The following is a 12,502-nucleotide window of genomic DNA, read 5'->3' as shown; positions in this document are numbered from 1 at the left end:
CTGAGGACGCCCGCCGCCATCTTGGGGCCTGCTGTCAGATAGGAGACCACAAGAAGATAGAGGTGGTGGATTGCCTGAGAGCCCGGTCCCTCTGCCTTGATACCCTGTGGCCTGACGCCATCCTGCAACCTGTGGGCCTGACCTCTCCAGCACCAGGGACACAGTGAGTAGCGGCTCGCCCCTTTACCCACGAACCGCACAAAGACTCTAACCTTCTGCAGCATCTGGGCTCCAAAGTCTGTGCCCACAGAGGGAACGCTGTGTCCTGAGGGGTGCGGAACTAAACCGGCTGGCCCCCATCTGTGGGAAAGTCTGCGGCTCCGACTTAGTTCTGGAAGTAGACGGCCATCTTGCTACTCCACATACACCCTCCTCCATCCCTCTTCATTTTACTGTATTGGCAGCACGGCTCTCTCCTCTCATAGAATCTGTGCATTGAGTGGCCCATTACCACCTCCTACAGTACGTACAGGAGTCCCCTGGGTTATAGGATACCATATTTGGGACTATATTTTTGACCATTTTGTGCATGTAATCTGATGTGAGTGTGAGGGGCCCTGTCCAGCCACCGGCCTTACAGCTCCAGCTATGCCCGCCAAGACACCTAAAACTCGTTCCACATTAGGCAAAAGATCCGGGAAGGGTTTGAAACCTCATACAACTGCCTCAGGCTCTATCCAGCAATATTTAGCTGGCGCACGCAGTGGACAAGCCAGAACTTCAAGACCGAGTATCTCTCCCTCCTCCCATGCTGCCTCAGTGAGGGAAAGTTCCCCTGCCTCATCTTACTGCTCAGACCTCATGGAGGATCCCGGATCCCCCGCTGGCTCACAAATGACATCGTTGATGAGTGGTCTTAAAAAAGAACTTGCTGGTATGTTTCACAGCTTGGAGAAATCTATTAAAGAAATTACCGCTGTGAGAACGGACATGTCCCACCTCTTGCTTAGGGTAGAGGAAACGGAACAGCGTCAGGACTCCCAAGCATCAGCCATAATAGAATTACAGGAGACTGTTACCCAGCTCGCATTTGCTCATCGTGCCTCTCTCTACAAACTCGAGGACCTCGAGAACCGTAACCGTAGAAATAACCTACGTATCAGAGGCCTACCAGAAGCAACCAGAGACAATGACCTAGAGCCATCGATCCGAGGAATTCTCAATACAATCCTGGAAAATCCTGTCACTGACCCACTGCGATTTGATCGTGTACATTGCGCCCTCGTAATGCAAATTCAGACCAACCCAGAGATGTTATTTGTCGTTTGCACTACTTCGAGGATAAAAACGCCATCATGACAAAACTGCGGAACACTCCTAACATTGACGGAGCAGTCCTTAAAATATTCCCTGATCTGTCCAAGGAAACTCTGGATCGTCGCAGAGCCCTAAAACCGCTCCTTGAACTCCTGCGCACAGAAGGGATTACTTACAGATGGGGTTTTCCAGCCTGCTTGATTGCCACCAAAGGTGGTCGCTCTCATACTCTTCGCTTTCCAGAGGAACTCTCTACCTTCCTTCAGGATCTCAATCTTCCACCTGTGGACCTCCCGGACTGGCAAGACCCCATTCCGAAATTCTCAAACCCCTTGGACCCCCCTTGGAGGAAAACTCCGTCAAAGAAAAGGCGCACGTCAATCCCGGGATCCGCACAGAAACATGGCTGAGATATGCCTTTTTCTACTCATCTCTGTTTGTCTTTTCTTTTTTTTTTTTAAAGTGTTTACGGATACCCAAAATTTAAATTTTCATTATGCTTGGGTCAGACTCTTTGAACTCTATTTTCAGCCTCATTAGCTTAGAGGAAGTAGACCTGACATTCATTTTTTTCTTTTTTTTTTTCTTTTGGGTATCCCATTGTTTAAATTCAGTTTTTCTGGATCTGAAAGGTTCAATTGCATTCTTTATTGCAGGGTTCGTTAGGTTTACCTTGATGTTGTAATTAATATTGCTTTGGTTTTCATAACCTTCCCTTTTCCTGTTTGTTACGTTATATCTGTCATGTTCAATTTTTTTTTTTTTTTTTTTTGCTGGAGCTCATTACAGGTAATCTGATATATGTTTTTTATTTAACAGGCCGAGTGCTGGCGGGGCGCACTGCTCTCTCGTTCTTTTTCCTTGGTGCATACCCCGCCCCCCTTCCCCCTTTTCCCTTTTGGGGTTGGTGAGACCGGGCGGCCCACAAGGTCTCTCACCCAGACTCTCATTGGAGTTCTGGATGGCCGCCTGTTCTTTCTCTCCCCACAGGGACCACTGCAGATTTCTGCGTGTCTTACTGATTACTCCCACAATTGTGTTATTGCATTTACATGCTTTCTCTTTGTGTTCTCCCTTCTCCTTTCTTCTACCTTTTCTGACTATTTTTCCCCAACCTCCTCCCCCCCCCTCCACGTTGGCATGCGTGGAAGTATAGGATAGGATGTCCCACTCTGTTGTACCAATGGCGACTCTGACAATTACATCTTATAATGTCCGCGGTCTTAACGTTGCTGCTAAACCACACCAAGTAATACGTGAGCTAAAGCATACTGCTTGCTCTGTTGCCTTTCTTCAGGAAACGCATTTAACCCACACTACACCGGTCAGATTGACCTCACCCTACTTTCCGCAGTGGTATTACAGCCTCTCTGACACCAACAAGGCTAAGGGTGTTGCCATTGGTTTCAGTAGTGGGATATCTTTTCGCCTAACAGATATGCTAGCAGACGACTTTGGTCGCTTTCTCTTCCTTAAGGGCTTTATAGGCAACACCCAATGCACGTTTGCAAATATATACTGTCCGAATCAGAATCAACCAACCTTTTTCTCACAAATCCTCACTAAACTATCACAATTTGCCAAAGGTATTATTGTCCTTGCTGGTGACATAAACATGCCCCTCGACCCTACAATGGATACGTCCCAGGGCCGATCAAACATATTGTTTAAACGATTAGCTTTTGTTAAAAAAAAGACTCCTAGATCATCAATTAATAGATGTCTGGCGCCTGCTCCACCCTAAGGACAAAGACTACTCTCACTTCTCTGCGACACACCACTCTTACTCTAGAATAGATAATATATTTCTGGACCACTTCCATCTTCCTCTCCTCAAATCAAACTGAAGTATCCATGTTGGCCTCTCACTTGACGCATTACTTTAAAGACAACTTACCTTCTGTAACTTCCCCATCTATTGTATGGGAAGCTCATAAGGCCACTATACGAGGACGATTCATTGAGCTAGGTGCAAGGAAAAAAAAGGGAGCATGGTCACCAAATTGCACAGGTACTGCAACAAATAACTGACCTTGATAAACAACATAAACTTTCACTCCACAGCGCTCATCTCAAAGCCCTCACGCTTAAACGTGAAGAACTGAAAAACCTTCTAGACTTAGACACTAAAAAGAAACTTCATCGCATATCACAGAAATTCTATGAATGGGGCAATAAACCAAGCAAATTACTTGCTAGATCCCTTAAGGCTACACAAACTAAGTCCTTTATTCCTAAAATTAAACTTCCAACGGGGGAGCTTGTTCATGCAACTCCACATATTGCCAAAGCCTTTAGGGAATTCTACGCAGATTTATATAATGTTAAAAATGGTTTATTTTCTTTGTCCCCATCAGAGAGGCGCTCGCATGCTCTCCTATTTGAGGGCGGCAAACCTCCCTGAACTGTCTAGGTCAGCCCTTAGGGAGATGGAAGCAGATTTTTCAGTTGAAGAATTCCAGACCGCTTTAAAATCCTCCCCTTCAGGTAAAGCTCCCGGCCCTGACGGGTTCACTATTCTTTATTACAAAACATTCCAAGACATCTTACTTCCTCGCCTCACGGCCTACGCTAACTCAATTTCCCAATCTTCAGGTTTATGCCCAGAATCCCTTTCAGCACATATTACTGTTATACCTAAACCCGGTAAAGACCCCACTCTTTGCAGCAGCTACAGGCCAATTTCTTTAATAAATACTGACATTAAACTATTTGCCAAGGTGATGGCCAACCGCATACTCCCTCTACTGCCCAATTGGATCTCGGCAGATCAAACAGGTTTCATACCACATAGAGAGGCTAAAGATAACTCCTTACGGACTATTTCCTTAATCCAGTATGTTCAAAGATGTGCCCAGCCCACCCTGCTTCTTTCTACTGATGCTGAAAAAGCATTCGATAGGGTGGACTGGGACTATCTTAAGATGACCTTACGTCACTTTGGATTGGGCCCAAAGATGTTTCATTGCATCTCTTCACTTTATTCTGCCCCCTCTGCGCAAATTCGCATAAATGGCACGTAAAGTGATCCCTTTACCTTGCATAATGGCACTAGGCAGGGATGCCCTCTCTCCCCCCTTCTCTTTGCTATCACTTTAGAGCCCTTCCTAGCCACAATTAGATGCAATATAAATATACGAGGTATCCAAGTAGGTGCCAGAACTCACAAATATGCCGACGACATACTCTTCTTTATCCAACAACAACGTATCTCTCTACCTAACTTAATGTCAGCATTTTCTACCTTTCAAACGATATCAAACTTTAAAATAAACCTTTCCAAATCTGAAATTTTAAACATTAACCTCCCCAGGTCAGAAGCGGCCTCTTTGAAACCCTTTTTTCCATTCAGATGGGAACAGACTCACATGAAATACTTGGGTATATACCTTACACCTAAACTGCACTCACTTTTTAAGTATAATTACATCCCGCTGTTAAATAACATCAGAGAGGACCTAAGAAAATGGGCTAATCTATCACACTCATGGTTGGGGAAAATAAACATCATCAAAATGAACATTCTCCCTCGCATATTTATTTTTCAGATGATCCCACTGGGTGTACCTATAGGGTTCTTCACTATTCTGCAAGCGATGATCTCCCGCTTTGTGTGGAAGAACAGCCGCCCCAGAATATCTAGAGACGTTCTTTTTCGCTCCAAGTGTTCTGGGGGTCTGACACTCCCAAATTTTAAGTCTTATTACCATGCTGTCATACTGTCTAGATTGGCAGACTGGAAATACTCTGTTAATTCAAAACTATGGGTACAACTAGAATACTCTGAGTGGTGTAGATCTTTCTGTTGCCCCCTGGTTACCCCGAGCTTTTAGGAATATTACCCACACTGTTTCAGCACTCACCTCGTCCACATTGGATATCTGGGATGCCATGCACAGGAAATTTTCCTGGAACTATGACTCTCCTCTGATGCCTCTTCTTAACCACCACTATTTCCTACCAGGTCTATTGGACCCAGGATTTAAATCCTGGTCTCCAGGAGAACCTCTTCTGTTGCATCACGTCTTAAATGCCAATGTAATTAAACCTCTTCCGGGGATCCTCTGCTCTAAACCTATCACATTTATGGATAAGTGGAGATATTATCAATTGCAACGCTTTATACGATCCCTTCCCCACCCATTACGAGGCTTACAGGATCTAAATAGCATAGAAGAAATACTCCACCCAAAAGACCCCCCTCTGCATGGTATCTCATTATTTTACAAAGCTCTTACTGATCTTTCTAATCCTTCATACCCACACTTCCTGGCTAAATGGGAGTTAGATTTAGACTCTCCCCTCACAGACACTCTGAAAGATAAAGTCTTACAACTCGCTCATGTCTCCTCACTCGCTTCAAAAATGGCAGAAGTCAACTACAAACTACTTTCCAGATGGTACTATACCCCAGTTAAAATGCACCAAATGTTCCCCGACAGCTCCCCATTGTGCTGGAGGAGATGCGGGAACGAAGCCACACATGCTCATATTTGGTGGCACTGCCCATTCATTCGGCCCTTCTGGACCAATGTTCTTAATCTTATATTACAGATTACAGACATCAATCTCCCTCTAGATCCTTGGACCGTCCTCTTTCATGCTACTAAAGAAACAATTGGTACCTATAAACGTTCACTCCTTCCTCATTTACTGAATACTGCCAAGGCCCTAATCCCTACTCTGTGGGGTCAACCCACAATCCCGTCTGTAAAAAAATGGTTACATAAGATCTCAGAGGTTCATCATTTGGAGGACATAACTCACAGCATTAGAGGTACTTCCCAGAGACACACTTTAACTTGGGCACCCTGGATAAAGTTCACATCCTCATCCCACTATAAGGAAATCATAACACAACCCGTATGAGCTTACATTTTTAACCATTCTATAGGACCCTTATGACTCAATTTCAGAGATTTCTCCTCTCCTGACTGTGGTTTATCCTACCTCCACATACTTTCATACTTATTGGTAATGTTACATTAAAGTATGACGACACGCATGCCACCCCCCCCCCTCCCCCCCTCTTGATCCCACTCTTTAACCTCTCTTCCATTCTTACCTCCATATCTTCTTTTCCCTCATTTTGTTCCTTCTATCTGTCTCTCGTTCTGTTTTCTTTTTCCAACTACTTACTCTATTTAGTTGCAATCTTATTTCTTGATTGTCTATTATGCTCACATAAGTTATAAGCCTCTGTTTAGTCTATGGCTTTATTTGTCCATTCATCCTTTTATGCACTTACAGTGGCAATTTTTTAAATGTTGCGTTATGTTGAGATTAGGTGCACAACGCACCTTCTGTATTTCGCTCATAAGATTGTTTATAATATGTTATTTGTTTATCTTATCTTTCTTTTCTAAAAATTCCTTAAACAATTATTAAACAAAAAAGTAAGTTGAACAACAGACTTCCTGGGTAGATTATCAGGTGAAAAAAAAAAAATAAAACCAATGCAGCCACCCAACCTATACATTGGTAAGCTGCAGTTTTAACTTTTTGTTTTTTTTGGTATGCTTTGATTGTGGCGGCTGCTTTAGTTTTCTATTTTTAAGCTTTTTTTCATTTTTCACCTGGCAATCCATCCAGTAAGTCTATTATTTTTCAACTTTAAGGCCAGTTGCACATGGATGGAAAATTTTTACTGATGATTATACTCAGGATCTTGTTGACAGAAAGATGGTGAGTAAGGCTCAGTTCACACTGCTGCGACTTGGAATCTGACCCCAAGTCGCGTGACATGTGAAATCCCATTTAAGTCAATGAGAGCCATCTTAATTAGCATTACTGAAGTCGCTCCAACTTTAGAAAAGGTTCCTGTACTACTTAAAAGCAAAGTACCAGCCACCTGTGAAAAAAATAAGTCAGTTACAAAAACTGTAGCTGCAGACCTGTCGCACGATCCAGTGGTGTGCTCACCCTAGTCAGTCTCACTCGCTGTCTTTGGTCCCCGGCATCTTCACTTAGGGCACCCTGCTGTGACAGCTTGCGGCTTCACAGCTGGGTGCCTACTGCGCATGCGCCAGTCTCTGTGCACATGGTGAGTGGTGGATGCAGTCTTCTGGGACCTGTCTGTGTCCCGGAAGACTGCAGGAGGGAGGGAGTGAGGAGAACTTCTGTTTCCGAGCGCTGCTGCACTTGGAACAGAGGTAGGAAGCAGATACCTATCAAAATCTGGTACCTGCTCCTCCCCGCTCCTCAAAAGTGCCAATTGTTCAAGAGGAGCGGGGGACGAGTCCCTAAAGCAAAACTTCCCCTTTTAGGTGGATCTCCACTTTAAGGCAACTTCTATCCGACTTGTGCCCATAGACTTAAATGGAAGTTGCCGCCAAGTTGGATCCTCTTAAATGATGTGATTTGGCATTACAGGAAGATTACACAGGCATTCCCTGAAGTTGCTTCAAAGTCGCCTGGCACAGCTGTAAAATAACACAATTAGAGCCATTTTTTATTCATGGATCTGAACGCTGCTCCATTGTTTTCAATAGAGACATCCACACAGGTGCGTAAACATGCACTAATTGGGATCCGTAACCAAAAATATAAAAATATCAGCTTCAGAGCACATGCGTATACATGATTACCATTGAGTAAAAGAACATGACCATTTTTACACATGAAAAAAATTGATCAATTTACTCATCATTATGGAGGAACTTTTTGTTCTTTGCCCCAATGATCAGGAAACTTTTTACAGCTGTGTCATGGACATCTGAATAAGGCCTTTTTTTTTTTTTTTTTTTTTGGGGAGGTGTGATTGGGGATGGTTTTGGGGGAAATGTATTGTGATTTTTTTTTTTTTTTCTTTACTTCTGTATTGTGTTATTTTATGAAAAAAAAACTATAAAAAATTATTTGATAGAAAAAAAAAAAAGAATAAGGCCTAAAATGTTTGTAAATGACTTGAGCAAATGCATATGGGTATACATGTGTAAACGTCTTCATTGCCAGTGCCAGTGTTGCAATATACGCAGGTATAGATGCATAAATGCCATAAACAACTGCTCTCAAGCATCACATTTTCTATTTTGTTTTTCGGTTCTGCAGCTGTGTGCATTGTTCTATAGACAACAGTGCATCTATATTCAGATGTAGCATGGCTGTGGTCCTGCCTATGGGACGAGATAAACTTGTTGTATCTCCCAGTGAGATTGCTCAGCCAGAGTGGTGAGAAGCTTCTCACCATAGCCATGTTAAATCTTTGAGGCTCCCTCTTTACATCGGTTTACTTTGGCCGGCCATCTTACGCAGGACTATCCTTTTGAGGTGCAGGATCGAATCTTCCTAGGCCTCAGTGTTAAGTAGAGGAAATCGCTTTGCATCTTTGACATCACGCACAGTTGGTGTAACAATAGTTGTGCATACCATGTCATTCATTGTATAGAATGAGTCCATAGTAGAAGAAATTGGCGGCAACCCAAAGCTTCTTCTTATGAGAATTTTATTTGGTACAATAGCATTGTACAATCCACATGATGCTTAAGCGTTTCAGCGTGATATGAGGAAGGGTCCGACAGAAACGCGTTACAAAAATGTGGATTGTACACTGCTATTGTGGCAAATAAAATTCTTATAAGTTTGGGTTGCCGGCAATTTCTTCTATTATGGACTCGCAGCGAACTACACAGCCAGTGCACCAACTCTGCTAATCAACTTCCATATAGCAGTAGAGCTTGGGTGAGTCTTCATTGTATAGTGTATTTTTTTATTCAGTGATGGAACAATAAAAATTGCCTTTATTAATTGAGGTTTGATATACTATGTGACTCTGGTGCCTAAAAAGTCCGACCAATAGGGGATTTTCTGTGGTTCTATATTTCCATTAGGGATGTGGCATCTAGCAGAGTTATATCACCTTTGACCTATAGACTTGTTTAAAAATGTTGTCATTTCAATGTTTCTAGATGTTGACATGTAAGTGTTTAGTAATTTTCTAATGTCTTTCCTTAGATTTTCTGATGGTGATATTACTTTGACGTATCCTGGAGGAGAAACCTGTAGCACTGGCTTCCAGCGTATGACAGTGATTAATTTTGAATGTAATGAAACTGCAGGTAACGAGAACTTTCACCGTATTTGATTTAAAAATGATGGCTGTATGGGACACATTCTATTCGCAAAGCTCTAACACAAAAATAATTATATTGATATAGCCATGTGAATGTAAACTTCAAATGTAATTGGACTTTGAAAATAACGATCACTATTTTGCAGATAAGTATCCTTTCCCTGGTGTGTTAGCTTTGTGAAATGAGCCTAATGTTCAAATAAGTTCCACAGTGAAGAAGAAGATGGTTAACTTATGTAGCAGTGTAATTGCCACTAGTAACAGACAATTCACCAATTCACCCCGCTGCCAGACTCCATACATCACTTACAGAGACAATGAACAGTCTTTTGCTGGTTTTGTTTATTGGGGGGTACAACTTGGGGAAAAGGGTATATGGAATGTCCATAGGATGTTTCAATTGCCATCATATTTTACAGATTACACACATAAGCACATAGTTAGAGCCCGAAGAGATAATGTGCATTTATGATTGATATTACCTTTCTCGTGCATCACTATGCAGACTGTTGCTCCTCCTCTGCTTAATTCCTTTACCGTGTAAAGAATGAGGAGGCCACTCTTGACCGTGTAAAAGTGATGGTCCCAGAACATCTTTCCTCCTGCCAAAAACTTATCCTGAAGTGAAATAATGTCACATCCTCTTCTACTAAGCAATAAGGACCCGCTCTGAACAAGTCCTTAAGTAGGCTCTGGTTGCTCACTGCTACTAAGCCGGAGGCCTGCAGCACCTCTCCCCGGAGGCCTAGTAGTTTAAAAGCATTCTCTTGGATGGTGGACTACTGTTGCCAGCCCAGCTTGCAAATCTTGTGCCCTCAGGCCACATCGATTTGACACATATCCCCACAGTCTCTCTTCTAATCCAGGACTCCAGTTCCGTCACAGACTTCCTGGCACATCCAGCTCTCCACTGTGGTAACACTCACCGACCTTTCACTGCCCTGAGTCCTTGATGGAGAACTTGACCGGACCATACGTTCCGACAGCTTTACCTGCCTCTCTGCTCCAGGAGTTCTTTATCAGCCACCGTGTGATGATAAAGACAATGCCAATAACATATAGAGGCAAAGTTCCTTCACAGCTCTCCCTCGGCCTCCAACTGTGATCGGTACCCCCACCCCCCAGATGGGGGTGCCCTCCTGCTGCTGCCTAGTATTCCATCCTCCACTCCACTCAGCCAACATCTCCCCCCAGTGGCATGTTACCTCCACTTATATAGGAGGCCCGCCCCCTGCCTATTCCAGTTGAGGATTGGTCAGGGCTCCCACACAAGCTGCCTGCCCCTCTTCCAGAACATTCTCCCTGGAAGCAGGGGAGGCGCCTCAGAACTAGAGCAAAGGTGGCCACACCCACTGCTACTCTGACCACTCCCAGCCCCCAGATCAAAACAGACATGTCTAGCTTGCAGCATAGGCCTGCCTAAATTTGCCTGTGCTGACAGTTCCTAGTAAAAAGAACTATTACTAGCACCTACCTATTGGTAGAGGGTGCTACACTTAAAGTGGAACTAAAGCTGAAAAACATAAGGAAAAGGCAGGATCTTTATTGCAGAAAAAACATGCATCTTCTGCAATAAAATACTTACCTGCCTTTCCGCAACTCCCTGTTGAATGTTCACTGAGCTGTGCATGCACAACTCAGTATACATTCTGGCATACTGCATGTGTACTGGGATGACTGCACTCCTGTGCATGTGCAGGAGTGATGTCATTCTGTGCCAGCCAATCAAGATGGTCTGAAGACTGGCACCCAGAACAAGCAGGGGAGAAGATGCTGGTGAGGGATCTCGCTCTTGTTGGACCATTGGAACGAAGGCAAATATTTTTGCCTTTAGTTCCGCTTTAAAAACTCAATCGTTTTTTGGGCTCATGCACATGAACAGTTAGTAGTGCATTGTTGCTCTAGCGTAAAAATCTTGGGGTGGCATCCTAAAAAAGTGAATAGCTGTACTCAGAACTTCCATGTTCAGGGAATACGTCATTTGTGCATGTAACCATTCACTTCTTTGGCCTGCTGTACATGCCACCTGCTGCTTCCTGAAGTGAACAAAATCATTGGGAATTTTACTCTAGGAGTATATTTGCATTGTAAACAGTTATACGCATGAGACTTAATGCTGGAGATTTGAACATGTTGACAGTTTCTTGTATTATCTTAGAAATCTGCACTTGAGTTCCCAGATCTGCACACCTGAAACTGCCACTATGTGGAGTCATCACTTTCCTTCTTATGGAAACCCTTATAACACCTCTAATACCACTTCCAGGTGGACCGACCCTTTACCATAAGGGGACAATGTTTTTATTAGTCAATTATCTAATCCCCCCGCCACCCCCCACGTTTTTAAGGGAAAAGTAGAGATCAGCCTATAGCTTTAGTATTTTATCTCTTGGCATGCTGATTTCACGAATATCTCTAATCCTAATTCCTGATTATTGTTTCATTGCATGCTCAGTTTGCATTAACCAGATTCATGACAGGTTTGCTTTTTTTTTTTTTTTTTTTTTTATTTATTTATTTTTTTTTTTACAAATATTTTTGAGAATGAGACTTTATTGGCATTTATCAATATCTTGGTACGTTTTTATGTGTCTGTTTTAGTAAGGCTTGGAATTTCCTTGTTCCAAACATGAATCCTTTCTCTGTTTCTCTTTCTTTACATCCTCCATTGTTTAAGACTTTAATGCAGCATGTATATTAATGTATTGTACAATTTATTGTCTTGTTTTAGAGAATGATGGGAAAGGAGTGCCAGAATTTGATGGTGAAGCTGATTGCACTTATTTCTTTTCTTGGGAGACCAAATATGCTTGTCTTAAGAAGAAAGAGGACCTGTGTCATGTTGAAAGCAAAAAAAAGCACTATAACCTGTTTGATTTAATTCGCAGTCCTGGTAAGTATCTTTAAAGTAAATCTGCCATAAGAGACATTCATAGGCTGCCAATCCTGACCTTTTTTTCTAGAAATTCTGGGAACCACTCCACAAATTTCTTTGGCATTAAAGGGTAAGTATGACCAAAGTTCTTTTGGCCCTACTTCTCATGTGGGTCACAAGAGTGCACTTCTGTGACCCGTATTCAGCCGACAGATGGTTAAAGCCTGCTGTTGGCTGTGTATATATGTATATATATGTATAGAGAGAGAGAGAGAGAGAGAGAGAGAGATCTGTTTGTA

General features: G+C 42.9%; 1 protein-coding gene across 1 annotated transcript in view; it reads left to right on the top strand.

Annotated features, from left to right (window-relative positions):
- The window catches only part of IGF2R (insulin like growth factor 2 receptor), a 261,523-nt gene that overhangs the window by 104,075 nt on the left and 144,946 nt on the right, over window positions 1–12,502 (top strand). The window contains exons 10-11 of the mRNA XM_073627997.1: window positions 9,211–9,314; window positions 12,060–12,221. Coding sequence (XP_073484098.1) covers window positions 9,211–9,314; window positions 12,060–12,221 — 266 coding nt within the window. The remainder of the gene's footprint in view (window positions 1–9,210; window positions 9,315–12,059; window positions 12,222–12,502) is intronic.

This window comes from Aquarana catesbeiana, linkage group LG04, assembly GCF_042186555.1.
Source record: "Aquarana catesbeiana isolate 2022-GZ linkage group LG04, ASM4218655v1, whole genome shotgun sequence".
NCBI classification, from domain to species: Eukaryota; Metazoa; Chordata; class Amphibia; order Anura; family Ranidae; genus Aquarana; species Aquarana catesbeiana.
This window is presented reverse-complemented; position numbering and strand designations above follow the sequence as displayed.